Source organism: Ambystoma mexicanum, chromosome 5p, assembly GCF_040938575.1.
Source record: "Ambystoma mexicanum isolate Mex_15411 chromosome 5p, UKY_AmexF1_1, whole genome shotgun sequence".
In the NCBI taxonomy this organism is placed as follows: domain Eukaryota; kingdom Metazoa; phylum Chordata; class Amphibia; order Caudata; family Ambystomatidae; genus Ambystoma; species Ambystoma mexicanum.
Window position 1 is genome coordinate 1,322,641,721 of NC_090930.1, and position 24,321 is coordinate 1,322,666,041.

Genomic DNA, 24,321 nt, shown 5'->3' on the forward strand with positions numbered 1-24,321 from the left:
TGTACGCACTTCACCACACCGCAACACAAACTAACACATAAGCACCACCAACAGCACACGAGGACTGACATCGATCCCATATTTGCACCAAAGCTCAGCGCACAGTGTATACCGAACTGAAGCTGCCAACAGGACACCACCTCTCTCTCTATCCCACTCCCTCTTCTCCTTGCTAACCTACCCCACCTTCTCATTTGCAGATCCACCTGAGCAATAATTCAGTTGGTGACGGTGCGCAGTATAAATACCTTTAACATTAACATATATTTTTATGTTTAAGAAACCAACAAACCTGGTCAATTACACAGTAAAGCAAACAACGTGTTTTGAGGTTTGATAGCAGATTGTCATTTGCTGATTAATGAAAGTCTAGAGCTAGTTCTATAATATAAGTAAAGGATAATGTAATAACACCTTACAAGATAAAGTTGAGACAATAGCTCAAAACAATTCGAAAAGTCCAACAGATTTTAAAAAACGGAAACTTCTCAATCCACTCAATAGTCACTGAACTGATTATTTGTTCAAAATCAGAAAAAATATAATCAGAAAAGAGTAAATTCAGAGTCTTCATCAGATCATTTCATATATTCAAGAACACAGTCAAAATGTATACTCATGGTGCCAGATTCCAGAAACTTTGCACCAATGCAAGTGCAAATTTGCACGGTATTAGCAATAGGGCAGTTTGCAATGTTATAAGCAACAGGGCAAAAATTGCTCTTGTGCAACAAAGATACATTTTGAACAAATGTTTGCACCCCGGCAAAGTTTGCCGATTGGTATTAGCACGAGAGAAATGTTTGCCCAGCAGCAAAAATACATTGAAAATGTATGTTTTTTTTGCACTAGGGCCAATTGTGCCCTGATGCTATTAACATGCCCAACAGCACTTGCCTCGGTGCAAAGGTTTTTCAATATGTCCCATCATTTTTAAAAACAGGGCAAACTTTGCCCTAGTGCTAATACCGTGCAAACATGCACCAGTGCAACATTTCTGTAATCTGGCCCCTGATTATTCAACTTATAGTATTTAAATAAGTGTACACCAAGTGAGGGAAAAAACACTTTGCCGGAATGTAATCTTGAGCTACAGAGAAAAGCAAAAGAGTAATTAAGAATCCTGTGTGTGAAGGACATGATGTATATACTAATATGCAAGTTCTTTTCAAAGAGGATCTAAATAATAAGGAAAAGAAAAGTACATTCATAGTAATAAAGAGGTTATCGAGGGTGTACAAAGTGAACTCAGAAAACTTTCCAAGAACTACAAGTAGAAAAAGAAAGTAACAAGAAACTATGTAGAAAAATATGTGAAATTCCGACATAAAATAGCAATACTCAAATCAGAATAGTGAATACCTTAAATTGGGTTTAGTAAGTCACAAAAGGTGAACAAACCAACACCACATGAGCATGGTTTATAAAGCCAAGATGGCCGCTTCACATACAAAACGTAATAACGTTAAGACGTCGTCGCGTACGCAACGTAAATCCTACTCAGGCAGACCGGGGGCTGGATGCGATGTTTGCACTGCGAGTTTGTCAAAGGGTGCTTCAGTGATACAAACGTCAGAAAAGAGAAGTCACACTGCAACAGGAGTCTGCACATCTCATATTTAACATATAACCATGTCTGAAAATGTTGTACTCACCTATGATGAAAAAGGGCTCAGTTGCCCAGTCGGGGGAGTAGTCGGCATAAGTGCATAAATATCTTCCCTGCAAGTACCCGTTGTAGACACAGAAAACAAATGCAAGCACAAAGGTTACGAATGGTGTTGGCTTTCCTCCACGAATCAGAAAAGGGAATACAAGTGTCCTACAAACAACAGGGATATAACTTGCAATAAATGAAGAGCAATGCATTATTCGGCACAGTAGTAGAATGCAATTCAGTCTGGTTATCTGAATGGAAATAGGATTATAATATCTGTCTTTAACGTAATCATGTAATGCCAAATTCATCCCACTTGAAAGCTCTGTACTAACAGGTTTTATCATGAACCAATTTAATAGATTTATTGACGTCAGAAGGATGAATGACAAGAGTTGTCCTGCCGCGCTAATCAAACTTACAAAAAGCAGGCTGACCCCATATCTAAGGTGAGCCCTTAACTCATGAGATACCTACCCATCATGAAATATAGAGAGTAGCTACAAAATGATTAAAAAGCTCCAGTACTGTTACACTGTATCAACTCCAGGTGACAGAAGTCTCACATCTTGAGAAGCAGGTACAGAACAAGACCCATTCAATACACTCTCAATACACTCTACAGCAGAGGCATTCAGACTGTGGGGCACGCCACCAAGGGGGAGCATGGCCGCATTCCTATGGGGTAAAGGGGGTGGAGACCCCAGCATGAAATGCAAAACAAAAACACTTTCTTAGGGAGGAAAAACAAAGCGGAGCTGGGGGGAGCCCTGAGCAGGTGTGTCATCCATAATGGGCAAGGGGGCGTAGATACAGTGCCCCCCTCGCCCATTATGGAGGAGCTGAGGAGCCATCCCAGTGAAACACTGAGTGCTCCCTCAGCTGCTTTTTCCAGCCAAGGAAGTGCTCCTGGGCTGAATGAACTGTCAAAAGGGAAACACTGCTTCCCTTTGACAGTTCAGTTCCCCAGCCACACATGCTCAATGAGCCATGCAAGGCTCGGGACACTTTGCTTCGCCAGCCTGGAAATGCTGGCTGGGGAACTGGGTGTCTTTATGTGTGAGGGGGAGCTCCTGCGTCTCCTCGTACATACAGACAAGGCAGTTCAGGACCCACACTCAGGACCCTTCATGCATGGGTAGGAACCTGGAAGCTTTTCCTTTTCCTATTCCTGTTTATTATGCATGAGCTGGAGTGCTAGGGAGGAAACCTCAGGACCGGGGCATAGGACAAGTTTATGTTCATTTATCTATGTGTATGGATGCGTGTATGCTTGTGTTACGAGTACATGATGGTGGATGCTCGTGTGAACGATAGAGTGCTTGCTGTGTGAAAGTCTTGGTCCGTGGAGGCGATTTCAGTGAGTGGGGGTTCGTACAACAAAGGCATTTGTTGCACAATCTCCCTACCAACCTGCCACCTGGGGAGGGGGGTCTAGGTGTGGCCATAGCCCAGGGAAAAAGGGGCAGTATTTTTTTTAAGATGTACAGAAAAAGAAAAAAAAATACCTGTTTGGCTTTTTGACAAATGTTTTTTTAAAGTATGCACTAAAATGACACATTTAAACAATTTTTCAATTTTCTTTAAAAAGCAGGGGCACCCCCTGATTTCCCCCCCCCCCCTCGATTGGCCCGGGCTCCCTCACTACGCTCGTTTTCTGTGGCATATCCGGGAGACATAATTATGCCCCTCCAGTTAAAAACAAAATTCACCAGCTGCCACTGGCAATGGGACTTTGATGCAAGTGGGCTGGGGCAAATCCAGGGACTGTGGTGGAAGCAGGATGGGGCAGCCATGACATAGTGCTGGGAGCAGGGTGGGGAGAGCCGAGGGACATTGGTGGGAGAAGGGTGAGGAGAGCCCAGGGTCTGTGGTGGGTTGGGGAGAGCCTTGGGGCTGGGTTAGGAGTGGGATGAGGGTGCCCAGAGACCTTGATGGGAACAGGTGGGGGAGCACAGCCACTATACTGGGAGTAGGGTGCTGTGACAGCGGCGTAGTTCATAGCCATTTGGACTTACTGTTCTTTGGTCATTTTTGAAAGAGCCAGGCCTGCCCACATTTTGCTGAGGTGGGGCCCAGGCCAAGGAATTTTGAAGACCACTGCACTCTACAGCCTGGTTTGACACATAACAAATATTTATAATTCATCATTAATTTGCCTAACAATTTCGCTAGGTTTCACACTATGTAAACAATTTCAAGTGCTAATGCCATATTGCACCTCACCAGACGGTACCGAATAGAAAATGCACAATATTTACCAACATTAAAGTGCTACTGCCATAATGGAGCACTTACTATTGCACTACCCTAGCTCCTGTCTGAAGTGTTATTGCAAATCTTACAAAAAACAGACAACAATGGATTAAAAAGTACTAGTGCGACACTGCTATCCCAACTAATGGTTATATTATCCAAATGCATTAAATAAATTACATACAAATTCTATAATTTACAAAAATGTATTCCTCCAATCAATTCATTCATCCCCATACACAATGTTGGTTCTACACAACTGTAAAGCACTGTGAAGGCATGATGAAGCAAGACACAGACAACAGATTCAAAGCTCAGACAAAATACTATTATTAACTTAAGTTTGAAGGCCTAACGTGCCCTATGCAAAAGGGGGTATTTCCCTACCTGAACTAAAGCCTGAGTCAGAAAGTTCAACTTAAAAGTGTGTCCAAAACCCATGCTTTCCCTCATATCTAAAGATACATAACGTATAGGGATGTCAGCAACCACAAACATCGTGTTCAAAACAAAGATCAGAGCTTATTCAAGCTCCTCGGCTTGTATTATTGCCTTTTTTAAACAATTTTTATTGGTTTTTACACTTAGTCAACTCAATTTACAAACTGTTAATCAATACAAACATTTCACATTCAAATTGTATGACTGCGTCTCTCCTGCACCCCAAAACTTCCCCCACCCATTCCAGGTCTACGTCGCACCCATCACTCCACCTCCCTCCTGTTTTCATCAGCTTCTCACTGAGCTATGGTATCTACGTGTACAAGGGTTTCTACCAAATCCTGGGCACACTGTTCAGAGACAGCTAAATCTGCTACCAATTTCCACACCTCCACTCCAACCTCCCCTTGTTCCGTGTTCCTACTTATCGCTTCCTGCCACACCACGGTCTCCGCGTTGGCCCATTTTAACAAATCCCTCCACCACGTCTGCACCACTGGCCTCGTCCCATTGCAATTATGCGTTTTGCCAGTATATATGCTAAGTCCCTGAGTTTGCTCACATGTTTAGCACGCTTGGGTCTTGGGAAGCCCCCTAACATGCAGGCCATGGGGGATCCCACATCCAGAGTAATCTCTGCTTTTGCCAATGTTTGGGCTACCTCTCCACAAAATATGCCTATCTCTGCACATGCCCAAAACATGTGCACCAGATCTGGATTTACCGCCCCACACTTTGGTCATGTCTGTATCTCTGCTTGATTAAACTAGGCCATTTTATTCCGGGTCAGATATGTTCTATGGGCCACATATAATTTGATCTGTTGTAGTAGTGCATTCCACGACACCTTTTTGCGATACCCCAGAGCTCTGAGCCACATCTCGTCCAACATTGGCTCCCATAAGTCTGCTTCCCAATTCTGTCTTGTCTGTCCTACTTCCCTCTCAACTTTGGACATCAATAGATCGTAAAATGTCTCTATAATCTCGTCCGTCTGCAAGGATGTCTCGATCTCTGGCCATCTACATCTTAGGCCCTTCAAGAGTCGGGAATACGTGATGTGTGGCCCCTGATGCACCCCTTTGTCTTCCATCAGCTCCTCATAATCCTTGGGCCTCCCCTTTTTTAGTATGTCTCCCGCCGTCCGCCACCCCCATGGGTTCCCCTCTCCTCCTTACGTTTAGCTTAATTTGTTCATCCATTTGTTCCAGCACCACTAGCGGTATCTGCGAAGAGTACAGTGTTACCATCGCCATCAACTGACATGCCCTGTGCCAAATTGTGCACCCAAGACGCACCAATAGGAGCTCGCTGGTTGTGCACGTATCAGGTAACCATATTACTTAGTTTAGAAAGAACAAAGTGCTTTCCGCCCTTAGTAACCTTGATTCAGGCGTTTGTCTTTCCGCTAGCCATTTGACCACAAATTGCAGCTGGCTAGCCATAAAGTATACCTCAGAGTTGGGCAGTTTTATTCCTCCTTGCTCTTATTAATTCTGGAGCTTCCACAATGCTACTCTGCACATCGAATTGTGCCATATGAATTTCCTAGAGAACATTTTGGGTATTGCGAACGGGATATTTGCAAAGTAATGTAGGAGTCTCAGCAGCACCACTATTCAGTCATGCTGTGCCCCATCATGGACAATGGAAGCCTCGTCCAGATGTGCAGTTTTCAATCTTGCTAAATGCCTTCTCTGTATTATCTGTATGTTCGATCTTAGGGTTGTGGTATATGTCCACCCCTAAATACCTAAAAGTATCTATTTCCCACTTAATTGGTAGCACCAGCAGTTTGTGTATGGACTTCACCACCTACTCTCCCAAGGAGTATAAACTAGATTTCTGGGGGTTAATAGTTATACCCGACAGTGCTGCGTACCGTTCCAACTCGTCCAGAACATATTGTAAATTCTCTTCCGGGTGCTGCAGGTATAGGAGCATATCATCCGCATATAGCGAGATCAGATGCCTTCCCCCCAGAGGTACGTATACCCGCCTCACTGTACTCTTCCCTCAAATAGACCGCCAGTGGTTACAACGCTAAGATAAAGAGCATCAGAGACCATGGGAATCCCTGCTTCATGCCCTTACTCAGCTACCACTGCTCCGAGACAGTGGAGCCCGTTTTGACTCTTGCTATCGGTGCATCGTACAGCAATCGCACCCATTTGATGTATGTGGGCCCAATTCAAATTTCTTCCAGGACCGTTAGCAGCCAAGGCCATCTGACTAAGTCGAACGCTTTTACTGGGTCCAGTGACCCTACTGCTACCTCCTGTGTCTCTCTCCGGGTATAATCTATTATGTGATGCAATCTCCTCCGGTTGTTGGTAATATTTCTGTGTGGGACATATCCTGTCTGATCTGGGTAAATGAGCTTACCTATGACCGGTCTAAGCCTCTTTGCCATGAATGCTGTAAGAATCTTCCCATCTTGGTTCAGCAACGAAAGGGGCCTATACAAGCCACATTCCGTATCCGGCTTATTTGGTTTGAGGAGGGGGATAATTATCGACTCCCGCAGGGACCCAGGTAATTTACCAGAGTCTAGCGCCTCGTTGAGCATTGCTAGTACTGGGAACAAGATGTCGGCTTTGTATTCGTTATAAAATTCTCTGGGAAGCCCGTCCACCCCTGGGACTTTATTGGTTGGTAATTCATTTATCACATTCTCTAGTTCCTCAATTGTGATAGGCATCTCTGGGCTGTCTCGTTCTTCCTTATTCAGTTTGGGAAGATTGATCTGAGTTAATGCCTCTTGTATATCCACCTCCTCCTCCCCCATCGTGGATTCCTTGTACAGGTGCGTATAATAATCATAGAAACTCTTATTCACTTCTTTTTGGGTCTCCTTCAACTTTCCGTCCCCTTCAATGCTCTGATTGTCTGACGTGTGGTCTCACTTTTATACAACCAGGCCAGCAGTCTGCCCGGCGCGTCCCCCTCTGCATGTTGTCTCTCAATAGATTTTGTGTAGCTTAGTTTGCCTAACCTCTCCCAGTGTTCCTTACATTCCTGTTGTAGACGGGACACTTCCCTGGCCTCTTCTAGGGATCTGTTACCTGCCCGCATTATATGTTTCTTCTGTCTTTTGTAGATCCCGCAGTAAAACCTCTTGCATCCCCTTCGACTTATCTATAGCTGCTCCTCTCACGACTTTGAAGGCCTCCCACAGCGTACCGGCTGAGTCTACACTGCCAGTGTTGTGCCCAAAATATTATTTCACTTCAACCCTCAAATGTTCTTGGATCCCCATATCTTTCAGTGCTTCAACCCCGAATCTCCAGGTCGGAATTTTGGCCCAGGGGAGTGAGGGGGGAGCCTGCCAAGTAACAATCAGAGGGGCATGATCCAAAAAAAAGGACCCTAGCTTTATACTCGGCTTGTGTGAACTCACTCAATGTGTCCGCCCCCACAAACACAATCTAACCTTGTATATAGGTTCTGTGGGGCGGTATAGTGTAAGTATCCTCTGTCTTGTGGATGTTCTCCATACATCCGCCAATTTAAATGTGCGCAACAGCATATCCAGAGCTTTGGCCAAAGGGGTTGGGTAAGTGAATTCATCATCTGATCCATCCCTCGTCAGGTCCAAAGTAAAATTAAAAGCTCCTCACCATATCACCGCACAATCTCGATATGGTCTAATCTTAGGATATAAAGATCTAAAATAAGCTGCAGTATGTTGATTTGGGCCATACATATTAATAACACATTTCCTTTCGACCAATCCCTGAATTATTACCATCCTACCGTCTTTATCGAGAAGGGTCTGCAGGATCTTGAATGGGACTGTTGGTGCCACCCAAATAAGAACCCCCTCTAGCATACACCGAGTACGTTGAGCACAGGGTCATCCCACTCCATTTCTGTGCTAGTGTGTTTTGTTTCTCTTTGGTCAGGTGGGTTTCCTGCAGGAGCGCTATATTTATTTTCTGGCGCCTCAAATATGCCATAACCCGGTTCCTTTTAATATAGCTAGTCAAGCCTCTCACATTCCAGGTTGCTATTTTGAGCTTACCCATATTCATCAACTACTTTGACTTCCATTTCACCCATGTCACTTCCTATTTCCCTGCGAGTATCCGTAGGCCAACTTCCCTTTAACTAACCCAACACCCATCCCTCCTCCTTCCCCAACCGTTCTAAACGTTTGCCCAGCTCCAACTCTGGATCTCAGGCATCCCCACATCTCACTCCTTTCCTGGTCCAATGCCGGTAATTGGAGTGCAGCAGGAGGATACTGACTACTATTATCCTAACTACTAGTATCCTAACTAATCTAGCCTAACCTAATGTTGGTGATAGTGTGTTTCCTAGCACTGCTTAAAACTAAGCAGCACCTGTGTCTCCTGCATTAGCTAACTGTGCGAAACCCCTTTGCTTTTCAGCTTAAATGTCTCTGTCAGATCATTCTATGTTAGCCCACATGCCCCCCCAAGAGTACATTAACCACAGACAGCATGTTCACTCATCACTTCCATCTCCCATCTGATCTTGTTTCTCCATCGGCATATTCTCTGTGTCAATCCACTTGCTCACATCTTCCAGGGTCTCGAAAAAAATGGTGCAGTCCTTATTTAGGACCTTCATCTTCGCTGGATACAACATGTAGTTCAGATTGGCGGCGCTTAACCTCCTCTTGACGGCCCCATAGTTCATCCTTTGTTTCTGCATCAAAAAAGTATAATCCGGGTATGCTGTGATGGACGCCAAAGCTCGGCTAATCATTCCTCCTTTTCGTAAGTGTTCCAGGATTTTCTCTCTGTCCTTGTAATTTAGTATCTTGGCGATTATCGGCCGGGACAGTGCTCCAGGCGGCGGTTTCCTTGTCAGGGCCTTGTGTGCCCTTTCCACTGTAAATCCTTGGGCGAGTGTTCCAGCTCCTCCAGCTGCCTCCAGCTCCTGTCTTCTGCTCACATGCACTGTTTGTGGCACTCCAGTGACCGTGCCCCCTAGCAAGCGTTTGGTGTCCTCGCAGCTCGTGTAGTATTTGGTGTGTCTGACAAGCTTTTCCGTGCTGTGCCTCTTTCCAGTTCCAGCCGTATGTGAGAATTCCTTTCGTCCTGACCGCATGTCAGTTTCACAGTTCGGAAGACCCATTCTTTGCTTTTCCAGCACTTGCTACTTGCTACTGTATCACTTCCATCGCTTCAGATACAATGTTCTAAACGTCTTCTGTGGTATTAGTGCCTTAGGCCTTCACTGGACCTCAGCTACTTCAACAGGATGCCTCAGTTCATGTCCATTGTTGCATCGGTCTCCGACTTTATAAGATTTATTATTGCACAGGAGGCCATGTACTTAAGTCCGCAATTGCGTTTTCCCTCCGGGTAGCTATGTAGGGTTGCGCAATCACTTTATCGCTCTTTCCTTTCGCTCGATGTAATGCACACCGTGCTTGACACTCCGGTGCTCCAGTTTTCTCGGACCTCCTGCACATACGTCGCTACTTCATAGATTTTAATCCACCTTCCGCTCTGCTGCTGTCGGGGCCTTAGTGCACTCCAGCTTTATACAATGCTGCTTTATCACTTGCCTCTCCTGCCGATCTTTCTGCATTTGTCGGTCGGGGTCCGCTCTTGTTTAACTGCGGCGCACATCTCCTTCAGTGTAGCTGTCCCCCGGCTAATTCCTTTGTTCCTTGTCACCCGCCATCTTGTTTGTTCCGCCGCTTGGGTCCTGCAAACTTCTCTTAGTTGCGGTTTACCACTCGTGCTGCTATTCACTTCAGATTTTCTATCGTGGCACACTCCCCAACTTCATGCTTCTGTAGTTTTAACGTTAAATCAGACAGTTGGCTCGGATCATATTAAAATCGACAGGATCATTGGAGGATCCGCAGGAGCACCTTGAAAACACGTCCCATTCCATGGCCATGTAGTCACGTCCCCTGTGGCTTGTATTATAGCCCTTGTTTAAGTTCAAAGCATTTTCACAAACAAGACCTTGGAGGTTTCCCCCAAGGGTAGACCAGTCTCAACAAGGATCTTGGGGTTCCCTTCCCCAAGTTTAACACAGTTCCAAAACAATGTTCAGTTCTCTTGATTGCCAGTAAGTTTTCCACACCAACTTTGCAATTCAAATAGGGCTTTCCAGTCTAGGTGCAGTTGTCGGACCACCCGGTCCACCCATCACAAGTCACACACCCGAAAACTCTTGGCACTTCACTATAGTCACTGGCTCACTTTAAAGATTCTTGGAGGCACAGGCTCCCTCTTCAAACTTGCACCATTTAGCTGTTTGCAGCATCATCTTTGGCAGCCTTCTGGGCTCTGCCACCATGTGACTTTAACAACATTAACTTTGGGGAGACTTTCCTTGCCCCCTCAACACTTTGCAATAGTGTTGTATTCCTTATATTTCTCACTTGGTTTCAAAAAGTCCTGGTTACTGGCTCGACTTCGGTTCTTATTCTCACAAAGTTCATTGACTTCTTGATTCGACTTTTATTACTGTCAGCATTGTATTTCACTTCCCTTTCATTCACACAATAGGATTCACATGCTTCACACAACTTTACTTCAGTTCGGTATTCAAAAATTGCAGGTAATATTCAGCAGCTTGTTCGGGTTTCCTAAAACTCTTTTGGTCTCCTGGCCCAACAAACCTACTCCTTTCTCTGATCGGCATCCTTGCATGACCGAGCCCAAGCCCCTGGAGTGCCCTGGCGTGAATTTCCCTCACCGTCACTCACTGGTATTCGGCAACTCCTCTGGGTACCTTCAGTTCGCTCCTTGGCATTTGCCCGCTCCCCGTCGTGAGCCTCAGCGAGCCTGGCTCGCCTCTTCCGAGCAGAACTGCTGTACACTGGGGCTCCCTGGCGTCTTCAGTGTCCCCCAGCTCCGGCGGGGAACACACAGCCTTGGAACTTGCAGATTTTCTCTGCGCCCTTTTCACCGAGCAGGCTCCTTTCTCCACACGGGAGACCGTCTCCTGTGTGATGGGCTCTCTCCCCCAGCTGGACTCCGGCAATATGGGTTCTCTCACCCAGCTAGATTCTCTGTCCTTCCGATTTCTTTCTCCTTATATATACACACCTGTGGCTTGGCAATTGGCTTCAGGTGTAAGTCCTTTGCATAACCCCAAATAGTGGGACTTTCCTGACTTGTATATGCAACCGTTGCTACCAATGAGAGACGTGTACTACTCGAGGCTGACACAGCCGTGCTGCCGCTCGAGATCAAATCTTGCCTTGAAGAGTCCACATGCGGTAAGCAGACATGCAGTGATCGCACACGGTGCGATCTATCTGCCGAGACTGAAACAATTAGATTCTCCCTGTTGTGTTTCCCATTTAGCCACGAAGGGGACTACATGAACAGCAGGCCATACGAACTGAGAACATATGCACACAGCGCCGTTCTGCACGAATGCGGCAGGTAGGATGACTGGACCCATGCAACAGAGTTGTTCTTTTTCTAAATACACCAACACTAGAAGACAGATATCTATAATCCACACTATCTGTCTCCAACAGAGATAACTTGTGCCAAAAGGCACCACCTATCCAGCACAGCTCCCAACAGCTTTGGCAAGACTGCTACCCGCTATACCTCAACTACATCTAGGAAAAGCGCCTCACCTGATAGAGGTGAGTTTCTTTAACCACTTCCAATGGTACAGGGCACTCTTAGAGCCAGACCCATCCACGCCCTGTGTAGCCCACGGGGAGATGTTCACACTGGCTTTTTTTTTAGCAATAAGAAAAGCATACTTCATATATTCTTTTCCACCCTCTAGCGATAAGGAAGGATGCATTTTGCATCTACCTCCATCAATTAAAATTGGTTCACCCTCTACCTACACCAGTACACGTAATTACCAACCTATCGAGGTGTATTACTCAATTATAGAGCCCGACTGCACTTTGGGAAATTATAGCTCATACCAGTCCTCTTATTTTGTCTTAGAGGGGAAGAAAAGTAAGATATCCGCCCTTGAGACTGTAGCGTCTATACAACTGCACAAAAAAACAGGGTTCTACTCCTGATGAAAGTTCCAGATCCTATCCCTTGAGAACTGAAACATGTTGGGAAATTACTGCATAATGTTTATACAGTGAGAAAAAATTGATGCAATGAACAAAAACTGTTTATGTGAAGAAAAAAAACGGTGTTTTCTTAGACTCAGAAAAACTAGGAACTAACAAAGTATATAATTTTTAGTTGATATGATACCCTGGCCAAAGAGGTGGCAGTGTTGGCAAAATGATTGACTAATATGTTAACTAACTAATAAGTTACGTATCTAAACTTTGATGTTTTATGTGATTTTAGAAAATGGATTGCACAATGAATAATGCTTAAATGTGTTACGATTAAATTGGTTTTAAACTACTGGAAGTAGTCCCCCTTTCAGTGCTCTTTTCCTAACCTCTCACTTGCCTCTAACTAGATAGAGGCAGAATTCCGATATTTGTTCAAGGAGTGCCCACCCGGGGTTCCTCCTCTATTTCGATAATTGTTTAAGGCACCACAAGTAGGTAGCAAAGGAATTACAGAATTGCTTCTCACATAATAAGTAAAAATTAAGCACCATTCTTGGTGAAATTACTTCTAAAAATAAATGTAAAAGATACATTATTTTGTAATTGTCAATACACGAGTTGCAGGTGCACAGATCTCAAAAATGGCAAGCAGATTCTTAAAATGATTGGTCTAGTGCAGGACATAATCAACTCAAAGAGAAACTCTCAAACCCTGCTCACATATCTACCTCACTTCCAGGAACAAAAAACACATCCAGCCTCAGCTCCCACAGATTACAAATCATCTGTACTCATTAAATCTACACAATTTGATAAGAGGATAGCGTGCCAACTAAATTATCATCCCCCCTCATTTATCTTATTTATTAGCATTATGTGAGTCACAGAGGGCTGGCACTGTGGTTGGATAGCTTTGAAGGTAAAGTTCTATTCATATTTCATTAGTATCCAGTGAGGGGGTTTGAAGGCTTCCCAGCCAATGAGGAAAGACACCAGGAAAGACCCCGCTACGAGTCTCCTCACCAGGGCCATCTTCCATCACCGTGTCACAGGTAAGTATGCTCCCCCGCATTCTCTGGCCTTTCCTGCCCACCTCCACGTTACATGTCTTCCACCCCTCCTACACCCCCACCCAACTTACCTTTTCCTGCCTCGTCCCTCTTCGGCGCCATACAAAGGGAGAAGGAACTACCTGTAGTTTCCTTCTCCCCGATACATGGCGACCATCTTTGTTTGTTGTTTATTCTTGAGTTGAGAAATGGTTAACAGGCCATTTCTCAACTGAGAAAAATAATCTATTAGTACTGATACAATGTGCCGGTGTACCAATAGCAATAGAACCTCTGAGGGAGGCATTATCGGTCTGGTAATAGCCTGGGGATATCATTAAGGCCCTCGCTTAACTCTGGCCTGTAACTGAAACCCCAGCCCCATCCTTGTGTTCTATACTTAAATAATGCCAAGTGTAACATAACAAGCATATCATTCATAGTTCAGAATAATGTTATACTTACTTTATCATAACCAATTTCTGACATCCCTCTGGAACAAAAAAAAGTCACTTAATACCTGTAGTAAGTTATTACAGGTGGGTAGTGAGAGGTTTGGCTGTTCTGGTCAACAGATGCATTTTTACAATTTTTACATTATTTTTAGTGCGCATATTCACGTTTACTGCATATGGCTATTAAACGTGGCTAGTGCCCTAAAATGGCTGCGCCACAAGATTTCCGCTTGCTCCTTTTTGTTGTTTGACCTTCCTGCCCTGCCAAGACAGGGCATTTCTTACAATGCATCCGCCTGGCAAAGCTTCTGCTTTTGTGGGCTAGTGATGACTGTGTGTATGTGGAAAAGGAAGGGGGTGGGAATGCCTGTGGCCACTCCACATCCATGGTGCCAGAGAGTCTGGGTGTGCAGCAGGAGTGAAACAGTAGTTGTCTCCAATTGAACTACATGCTGTTTGAATGGTGCAGATCCTTGCCATTGGTGGGTTGGACTTGCTTCCAGCCTGTATTATGGATAAGAAGAGGACTCCAGTACCCATTTTGGCATATCAGCAATGGAGCCAAGAATCCCTCATAGAAGAACAGTAGACTGAAGATCTTAAGACGATTCCTGAAGAGGCTTGGCATCTATTCCTGCATCTGGCCGGGTGAAGCACTGATGAACTAGCTGATCTCAGAAGACCCTGAGAAGTGCTTCAACTCTTGGACTAGTGGAACCAACTAGTCTCAACACCCTCGACAACTCAGATGCACTGAGCCTTCAGACGTGTCCCTGACTACCCGCTGGAGTGACCAGCTCCCTTGTGGGCTACTGTGAGAAACCTGAATGTGTCTCACCTGCTAGTCCCCGGGGATCTGTCATCCGGGTGGCCAGGATATGGCCATCGCTATTGCATCCAGTTCCTTGGGGTGAACCAGTGCGGGAGGATCACCTGGATGAGGGGTCTTTGGGGAGTGGAAGTGGAACACTGCAGGGTGAGACGTGGTATCCCCTTCCCATGAACACCTTTTCCCCAATCTACCAGGTAGGATACCTAGGGACCTCCCCCCTTTTTCCGACACAAACACTTTCTAACCAACAGTTCACCGTGAGCGACAACAGACTAACACCAGAGATGTATACCTGACATGTCCCAACACAAGGGTCAGGCAGAGTCAAGCAATTACTGATAATAACACACCTGACTTCCATTAGACTTCCCCACACGGATAAAAGGCGAGACCAGAGAGGGTTGCAAGGAGGGAACTACCCTTGACCTTTAAGAATCGCGACATTCAAGAGGCCTTGAGGAAAAGAAACATAAGACTGGGAATTACAGCTGAAACACAATGCAGTGTGTGTTGAAGGTATACAGGGCACTCCCGCGATGATAGCCAAGGCGGGGAGAATAGATTGCTGCTGTGGTACTGTCCTTGGCTCCGACAACAAAGCAGTGCCAGTTAAGTCACCACAGCTGTTGAGTTGGAGAGACTGATAGCAGGCCGGACTGAGTTACAATCAAGGTTGCAAGCGGAAACATTGTATGAAGAATGACGACGTGTATCTGATTGCGCTTTATGAAAACGAAATAGGTAACATATACAGAGTGGTCCGGCGACACGTAGCTGCTCATTCGAAAGGTCATGGTTTGGTAGCCAACTTAGCGTTTGAGAATTATTGAAATGTGAAATCCAAGTGGTCCTGCAACAGGTCAAGCAAAATCCTGTGCACATTCGAAAGTCTTTGATAGCTAATACAAACTGAAATTGGTGTGAGCCCGGCTGAGGGAGACCAATGGTATAAAAGGGGATCTGAGCCCGGAAGAGGGGGATCCGGGGTGAACCGCTAGTCACCAGAGACAATATTGCTCTGGCAAATGTGAACCCAGCTGAGGGATGCCTACGAAATAAAATTGGTGTGAGCCCGGCTGAGGGAGACTAATGGTATAAAAGGGGATCAGAGCCCGGAAGAGGGGGATCCAAACGAATAATTGTGGTAAGAAAAGAGATCTGAGCCTGGCTGAGGGCGATCCAAGGTGAAGACTGAATCGCTCGATTAGAATGTTTGGAAAGGAACATTTTCGTTGTTTTTGGTACATCAGGCCCTCTGAATCAAGAGACTTTGAACATAAGAGACTTGTGCCGAGAAGGCCTTGATGTTGGTAAATGGAACTGTGTCCTCGTGCCAAAGAAGCCGAAGAGTGTGCTTTACTTGAGCGAACCGCCTTGTCCAGGGCTAAAAACATGGGAAAGGGAGGCCAACGGCCTGAACATCCAGACTTAATTTTGTGAACACTGAACATTATCCCCACACTATTTGTAACTTAGCAGTAAGGATTGGCAATAGGTTTTTTAGTATAGGCCCTTGTAATTTTGAAGAGACTCCACTAGGACTGCATCATTATTAGTTGATGGTCGTAACTTGCTCCCATCTTAGATTTAGGTTTCGATAGGGGTTTATCACACCCTTGATGAAGTTCAATAAACAACCTTGAACTGTGGTCACTTGTGTCCGTCTTACTTTGAAACCATGCCTTCCTTACAGTACCTTGACAGAACCGTCACCGTTCGGTGGTTGCACCCAGAACTTTGGTAGTCTCCAGCTCGTCTCACTAGTCGCTTTCCCTCTGAATTTCAGGCATCCCATCATCAAGGGATCCTGTCCTAAAGGAGTTTAAGTGACCATGACTGGAAGGACGCCCGTCGTCTGCATGCATAGACAATCACTGGAATTCCCCTTGCCTGTCCTTTGAAGTGTCCTGAAAGAGGCCTGCACCAGTGTTTTTCCACTTCTTGCCAGGGGCTGCATCGTGCAGCTGTACCATACTGGAAGAATCCTTGCACCTTCAACTCGTGAGCACCTCTCACCGGCCCCAAGGACAGGAAATCCAACCTCCAGCAACCCCCCCCTGCTCCCCTCCCGACGATCCACAAAGTCATTTGGTAAAAACGGAGTCAGGGGTGGTAAGTAAACGCAGTGCATCTGCCGCTACCCCCATGTCCTCCATCGGATAACATTGGGAACAAGTCCCTTTGTCTATCAACCTTCCATTCCACTGCCTTTTGGCCATTGAACCTGGGTAGTAACTCCTGAAATATAAAATAACATTTACTTACCTTAATAAAATTGTTAATGAGTATGTTGATGCATCGCCAACACAAGTACATGATAATTTAGCAAAAGAAACTCCAGTCTGAGGAGAAACATGGAGGTTTCTATGCCTTTTGGGCACAAGACCCCATTATTCCTAGGGTTTGGACTGCTTAAGTTATGGAATTAACTTGTGGCTTGTTTCCACCATTACTGCGTTTAATCTACTTACATGCTTACTGAATAAATGCATTTATGAACCTATGGAGATGCATATATTTGTATCAGAGTATTGTGTGATATTATGACCTGTTATGCTTCAGTGTGTGCAGAAGGCCTAGAATAAATATCTATGTGTATACTTACCTGTCTAAATTGAATTTAATTACTATATTGTGTGGACTTCGATCCCACTCACGCTCTCATGAAAATTAGCCTGGCCTGTACTCCATGTTCACCTTGTTCACTATGACTAGGATGGCCTCCAATCTGCACAGCAGGCCAGATTCTATAAATCTATCTTAACAGTATAGCCGATTCCTACAGAGCAACTTCATGCACTGTTCCCACTTCCCCTTAAAAAACGAATCCACCGCAAGAGTAGGGACAGTTAGGAGGTCATTGACGAGTCAGTGGGCCTGCTTTCAGGGAATTTCAGGGAACCATTGCTAGCACAAGAAATTGAACTTAAACAGTAGGGGGTCACTAATCTGGAGTTATGGACGCCTGGGCTAGGATGCGAACAGGTGAGGAGAGAGAGAAAGAGAACGAAAGAGAGAGAGAGTAAGAAGGAGAGAAGAAAGAGAAAAAAGAGAGAAAGAGGACAGAGAGAAAGTGAGAGAAAGAGCGAGAAAGAGAAGGAGAGACACCACCAAAAAATAAAAAAAATAAAACAACATCAACTGTACTGGAGACCGAGTGGTTTATGTGCGGTCTGTGACAAAAGCAACACGGTGGAAAAGGGCTCTCTCCACTGAAACGTTGTTATAGGCCCAAATGTGCATTCCTGAAGCACAAGGAGCACACAAGAAGGATGGAGAATCTTCGGTTCCCAGGTCCATGCAGGAGTAGCATGCAGCAATGGCCGGAGTACTCGAGAAATGACCATCCAAAGATCCAGAGGCCAGGTTGGTGAAAGCTGAATTTCAAAATGTGAATTTGGTAAGGGTGTAGAAGCCCTGGCTTCTTTGATTTTTTATTAGTTAATAAAATGATGCTGGTAATTCCATCTCAGAAATGGTGACCTACTAACAAGATTTTTCATTTCATAAACTCCATGCCAAAAGCATAGTGTACGCCCCGTGCCCTGCTTGTCATGCCTAGGGGTCGTGTGTGGTTGCTGTGGGGCAGGTGCAAGCGCTTTGGCATACACAATTGCTACTCACCCAAGATGGCGGCAAAAACGCTGTGTATCGGTTCAGTCTGTCCTGACTGTCATCTTGGCTTGAATCCACCACCAACCAAGCTGGCTGTTGATCAATGGTCTCCACCAGCACAGAGTTGCGTTGTTTCTCCTCTTGTAGAGGCGCTTCGTAAGTCTGCATAGGTTTACTTGCCTTAGCTATTGTGGGTTGATTTAGATTGTGCTTCTAACTACTATCACTGTCTTTCCATCTACTAGTTGCTACCCCTGCCTTCTGCGACTCACGCAGTGTCTTTTCCGACAATCAGCTGTCAAGAGATTTTGCATCCTCCGGTACGAACATTTAGCCTCTTACTCCCCCGGAAGCAACCCTTTTGTACATTTCATAAGCTTAACCTACAGTTGTTCTTGCTTTCCGATTCAGCCCAGCCACGGCAGAGCTCGCCCCACCTTTTCAAACAGCCCGAAGCTTCTGGCTTCATTTTTCTTACCGCAAAGGCTCCCGCTAGTCAGCCGTCCACAGGAACATGCACCGGTAGGTGCCATCTCCATTTCCTCTCCTTCTCCTGCAGGCTTTACCTTACCTCTATTCTCTGTGTATCACTTCAGATTAAGAGTCCTCCGAACATCCTGAAAGCGAAGATGAGTTTCACCGCTGTTTGTCCATAGAACCTACACAAACCAGGTATGGACTTATCCTTCAAAACAATAGTTTCGATCTCTCTCCTTGTCTTTCTGATAGTGGTTTCTCCATTTTCCAGTTGTCCGCAGAGAATCCAACCTGAAGACCATTTGGAAGGCCAACTCCATCCCATCCGGCAAGAAGGTCTTCCTGTCCATCCGGACTAGGGTTTTCTTCCCCAAGAGGGTTTCCCTGGAAGCTCACCCCTTCCCTGCCTTTGTTGCATAGAAGGGGAGAGTAACTAGGTGGGCTCTCTCTGCTTCATAGCTGCAGCGTCTGAGACAGGTCAGTGTGCTTTTTTTTAAATTTCATATTAACTGTGTTACGATACTGGGAATCCACAGTGAAATTCATTACATTATTACACTGCTGGGTACTGTAAGGAACTCATGGTGGCAACAAGTAAGAGACACAAGTGATCACAGTTCAAGGGTGTTTATTGGACAATGAATTCTTTATGCAGGATGGAAAAAAAACGCCTAATCTAAACCTAAAACTATGATGGGAGCAAGCATCAACCAACACCTGAAAATAAGACAGTCCTTGTGGCGTTGTGTGAAATAAAAAGGGCCTATACTAAGAAACCTATTGCCAAACCTTACAACTAATACAAAAAAGGGTGTGGGATAGTTCTACAGAAAAGAAGCAAGTGTTCTCAAATAACGTCATGATCCGGTAGCCTAGGTCTCCCTTGCCCACATTTTGAGCACGGGGTAAGGTGGGATCGTAGAGCACAGCACAGTCTCGAGCTTTCCCAGCACGAGATGACCATTCAGCTTTCAGGGCCGTCAATGGCCAAGTCTCGCTTCCCTTGAAAGTCTTGTGCCTTCAAAGACCTGATGTCTTCAAAATAATAATACAAAAGTTCCTTCAACAAATGAAAGTGTTAGGGTGATAATGGTTCACCCCTGCGTCCCCTTCTTCTGGGCGCTGACCCGTCTCAAAACTTAACCACAGTTCATGTAGGGTGGTGTCCCCCTCTTCCGGCTGGCCCTCATGTATTGTATTCCACTATATATATATATATATATATATATATATATATATATATATTTTTTTTTTTTTTTTTTTTTTTTTTTTTTTATTGTATATGGTTACAAAAAAAAAATAGCCTTTCACAAATTTCGAATCAAATACATAATTTAGCAAAAAACGAAGGGGAAAAAATGTATACAATTAATTAACAAAACATTCACATCCAGACCAATTCCAACAGAATTTACACAATCTTTAAAAGGATTTTACAGTTCTATTTTACAGGCCTCAAGCATCTTGACTACAGCAATCGTCTTTTGATGCGAATGTCCATCAATCAGGCTTTCCCAAAGGCAGTCGTGTACCCAGTATGTTACATCGGACATGAATCTACTGAGAAAATGATGTCTAGAATTTCTTGTTCCCACACACTCCATCATCAATTTATATATCAGTTCTTTTCTCAATGAACTTTGGATGATAGCTTCACTTTTGGATCTCCCTCGTTTGGGCTCGGACCCCTCTCGACTGCCAGTACTTGGGTGATAGCTTCACCCCTGGGTTCCCTATGGCTTTCACCTTACTTTAGCAGAATTTCTCCTCCCTTAGTTACTCAATGACTTTTCAAACAGTTCATAGTGGACATCTCTCTGCCGGGTACACGTCTGTCACACTGTTTCTCAGGACTATAGACATTGCCCAGTCTCACTGGCATCCCTCGGTCAGGTTCACTCTTGCCGTCTTTTATAGACTTCTAGATTGGTGGGATTCGCTTCCCCAGTTTGCTCTCACTGTGGGATTCACTAAACTTTCTTTCACACAGTTTGTAGATCAAAGTCTTTCGATTGTACAGGGAATTTGCTTGACCCCCAGTAGGACCACTTTGACCTATTTCGGTGGCCCTCCAATGGCCTCTTAGTTTCTGTAGCTTCGCTCAGATCGGGAAATCGACCAGTCTCTTGAGTTAGCACCCACGTGGTGACCGTTTCCCTCTGCAGTTGGTCTCCCTTAACACTTTTACTGTTCTTTCACAGTTCATGAACGTGGTTCAAACTTGCCACTTTGCGATTCTCAAATAACACAGCCCGGTTCTGATCGGTTCTCCCCTCGACTCACAAGCTGTGATGAACCGCTTGGCTTTCCTCTTCCTTGGAGTCAAGTCTGGTACCATGGGCGCGGGAGCTTCCCTCACTCCTGCCTATTGGCATAGGCTTCCCCCGTATACCATTGACATCTGCTGCAAGACACTTGTGCTATTGTTTGCGGTCTTAGGCGCTTTTCCGTGAAGGTTTCCGCGGGTCGGGGACAAAAAGGGCACGGTCACTTCTCTCCTCACCACCCTCTCGTTTCCTGACGCCCTTCTCCTTCTCTTGAACTGCCGCGCTGGATTAGCCGTCTCGTTGTGCTGTCTGCTGTGCTCTCCTTGTGCTCTCGAGCTCCACCTTTTATCCCTTTGGGGGAAGGGAAAGAGCCATCAGGTATGTGTGATTCTGGTCAATTGCCTGACCCTGGTATTGGGACATGTCAGGTATACGGCTCTGGTGTTAGTCCGTCGTCCTATGTGTTGTGCAAAGGTTTTCGTGTCAGAAATGAGGTGCGGGGGGGTGCAGTGGTTTTGAATGTCCTAGGTGAGAGCATGGGGAAAAGGTGTCAAAGGAAGGGGGGATGTAGCGTCTCGCCTGTCGGTGTCCCACTCCTGCTCCTCAAGGACCCCCCCCCCCCTATCCAGGTAATCCTCCCTCACTGGACCACCACAGGAGCTGGATCCAATAGTGATGGCCGTGTCCTGGCCACCTGGATGACGGATCCTCGAGGTTTAGACAGGGAGACACCTTCAGGTTTCTCACAATAAGCACGTGAATGAACACATTGTGGTGTGAGAGGAGTCAGACCCGAGAGCCAGACACAAGGTTATGTTTTCACCAAAGATATTTATTAAAAGAAAAAGGGTTGGGAAAATGCCGCTGTGACCCTATACTACAGAGGAGTTTCCCTGCCTATAAACCAAAAACTAAGGATCTGTCTGTGTCAGGATGTCAATAACTGAAAAACTGTCCTTGCGCCCAAAACACTATAAACAAATGACAATGTGGAAAAATTTCTTCAACTGGCCAAAAAGTGTTCACAACTAAAATAAGTATAATTCCAACAAAAATGTTCTCCAAGGCGGGAGCCTTTGGTTCCAGAAAGTGGATCCCTTCCCTTGGATTTTCCATTTTAAGAAGATACTTGGTATCTTGTTTGGACTCACAAGATTCCTGTTTAGACAACCAAGTCTTTAACAGTCTTTCCTTCAAGCAACTTTCTCTGCAGTCTGGATAGTAATGTCTTTCTTGAACATCAAGCATTCCAGGGTTCAACAAATAAGCACCAATCTTTCCTTTACTATTTCTTAGGGATTGCAAATTGCCTGTTTTACTCTCCTGCCAGGTTTCTTTACGTAATGCAAACTGGCTGGTGTATTCGCCTGCTTCAATCGCTTAGTGTATCGCTCGTCAGGATTTGTCATATTTTATTTGCCTGGTTTCTTTGGTTTACCAGGGCTTTTAATGTGCTTTACTCCTCTGGTGTCTTTGGTTTACCAGGACTTTCTCATGTGATTTTCTGTATCATAAATATTGCAGAGAAGGCCCTCGCACTGAGGTAGAGGGGTCACTTCTCCCACCAGTGGTAACACGTATATGGCAATATGCCATGAGGGTCTGGGGCATCAAAGGGTCTTCCTCATGGGAAAGGGGGAGATACTGCATCTCGTCCAGTGAAATCATGACATCTCCCCGGTAGCAGTTTCCTCCCATGTGATCCTCCCTCATGAAACCGCCCATAAGGACAGGATTAGGTAGCGGCTGCCTTCTCCTGGCCACATGGGAGGTGGTCACTGCGGGGGAATCCGTGAGGACTCCACTGGATTCATCACGTGTCACTGGTGTATTCGGCATGGTGGACTTCAGGTTTCCGCAATGGTAGCACAACAAATTGCTTTTCAGTGTTCTAAATGCCACCAATTCAATCCAGAGGGTTGGGGGGGGGGGGGCTTTTGGGATGACTCCACCCCCAGCTGGCTCATACAGGCCTTGCAAATTGATTTTGCCCACATTTCACCATCTGGTAACTCACATACCTACCTCCATGTGGTGGTTGACATATTAGCTGTTGGACCGAAGCATAGCCCGTCAGGAGAGATGATGCTCAGACAGAGGCAAAGTACTTGTTGCAAGATTTCATTCCCAGATGGGCTATCCCTGTCTCTATAAATGGAGACAGGGGCCCCCACTTCCATAATGCTATAATGGCTCCAACTTGCAAAGCCTCATCAATTTAACATAAGTTTCACACACACTAAAGCACCCACAAGCAAGTGCACGGATAGATAGGGACAATGCAAATTGGAGAAGAAATTGGTTCCAAGCTCTGCCCATTGTGTTACTGTACATGTGGGCCTCCATTAACAGAACTGGCCTCTCCCCTCATGAAATTGTTACTGTACACCCTATCCGTTTACCTACAGTAGCAGGAGCTTTTTTATCCCTTCCATGTGATGACAATATGCTGCAGTACTTTGGTTCCTTGACCTCTCCATTCACAGGTCTTAGCAACATTGCGAAAGCAACCAGACCAGCCGCGGCACAATATCTAACCTGGGGATCTGGTATTCCTGAAGGCCCCCACCCGGAAAGTTGCGCTGAAAAGGACCATATGTGGACCACCTGATGTCCTACACTTCTGTGAAGCGTAAGGGTGCAGAAATAGTCGCAGACAAAGCTGGAATGCTTGTTGCCATAAACCTTATTCAACAGACAAATACCGAAAAACCCTATCTGTCCCTATAACTAAGAGGTGTTTGCTGCCTCAAACAAAACTAATGATGAAGTCAGAACATCCGTCGAAATCAAGTAATCCACTGCCCTGTGTCCAAAACCTATTTCCATCCCTCAAACTTCAAACTAAAAAGTAAAGAACAGGTTACGCCCTGATTCCAGAAGGGTGGCGCCCTCCTTCTGGATTGTTTTAGGCAGTTTGTGAATGATGGGGGGGAATATCCTCCTCACCCATAGTCCTCACTAGGCTTTTCTGTATAGTTCCACACAGATGAGGGGGTGGGGAGGATTCTGAGGGGGGGGGGGATCTGAGAGGGAAGGGGGGGTGAATGCCTCCCTTACCCAGGCCTTGCTTAGGCTGTCCTTCAATAATCTAAAATGATGTCTGGATTTTTACCATAGTATACATCTTTCGTCCTCCGGTCCCTTGACTTTTGCCAAAGGATATTTCTCTCTTCCCCTGGTCTTCTCTTGCCATTTTCTAAAGGATATTGCTCTTTTCCGTTGTTCTTCTCTTCTCATTGTGTGGGTCTCAGCCCCCCTTCTCAGGTTGGTAATGTC

At 45.4% G+C, this 24,321-nt stretch overlaps 1 protein-coding gene across 2 annotated transcripts in view; it reads right to left on the reverse strand.

The window, feature by feature from the left end:
* SRD5A1 (steroid 5 alpha-reductase 1) overlaps positions 1-24,321 on the reverse strand; it is a 320,043-nt gene that overhangs the window by 246,794 nt on the left and 48,928 nt on the right. For both annotated transcript variants that reach the window (XM_069613721.1, XM_069613722.1), the window contains exon 2: positions 1,656-1,822. In XM_069613721.1, coding sequence (XP_069469822.1) covers positions 1,656-1,822 — 167 coding nt within the window. The remainder of the gene's footprint in view (positions 1-1,655; positions 1,823-24,321) is intronic.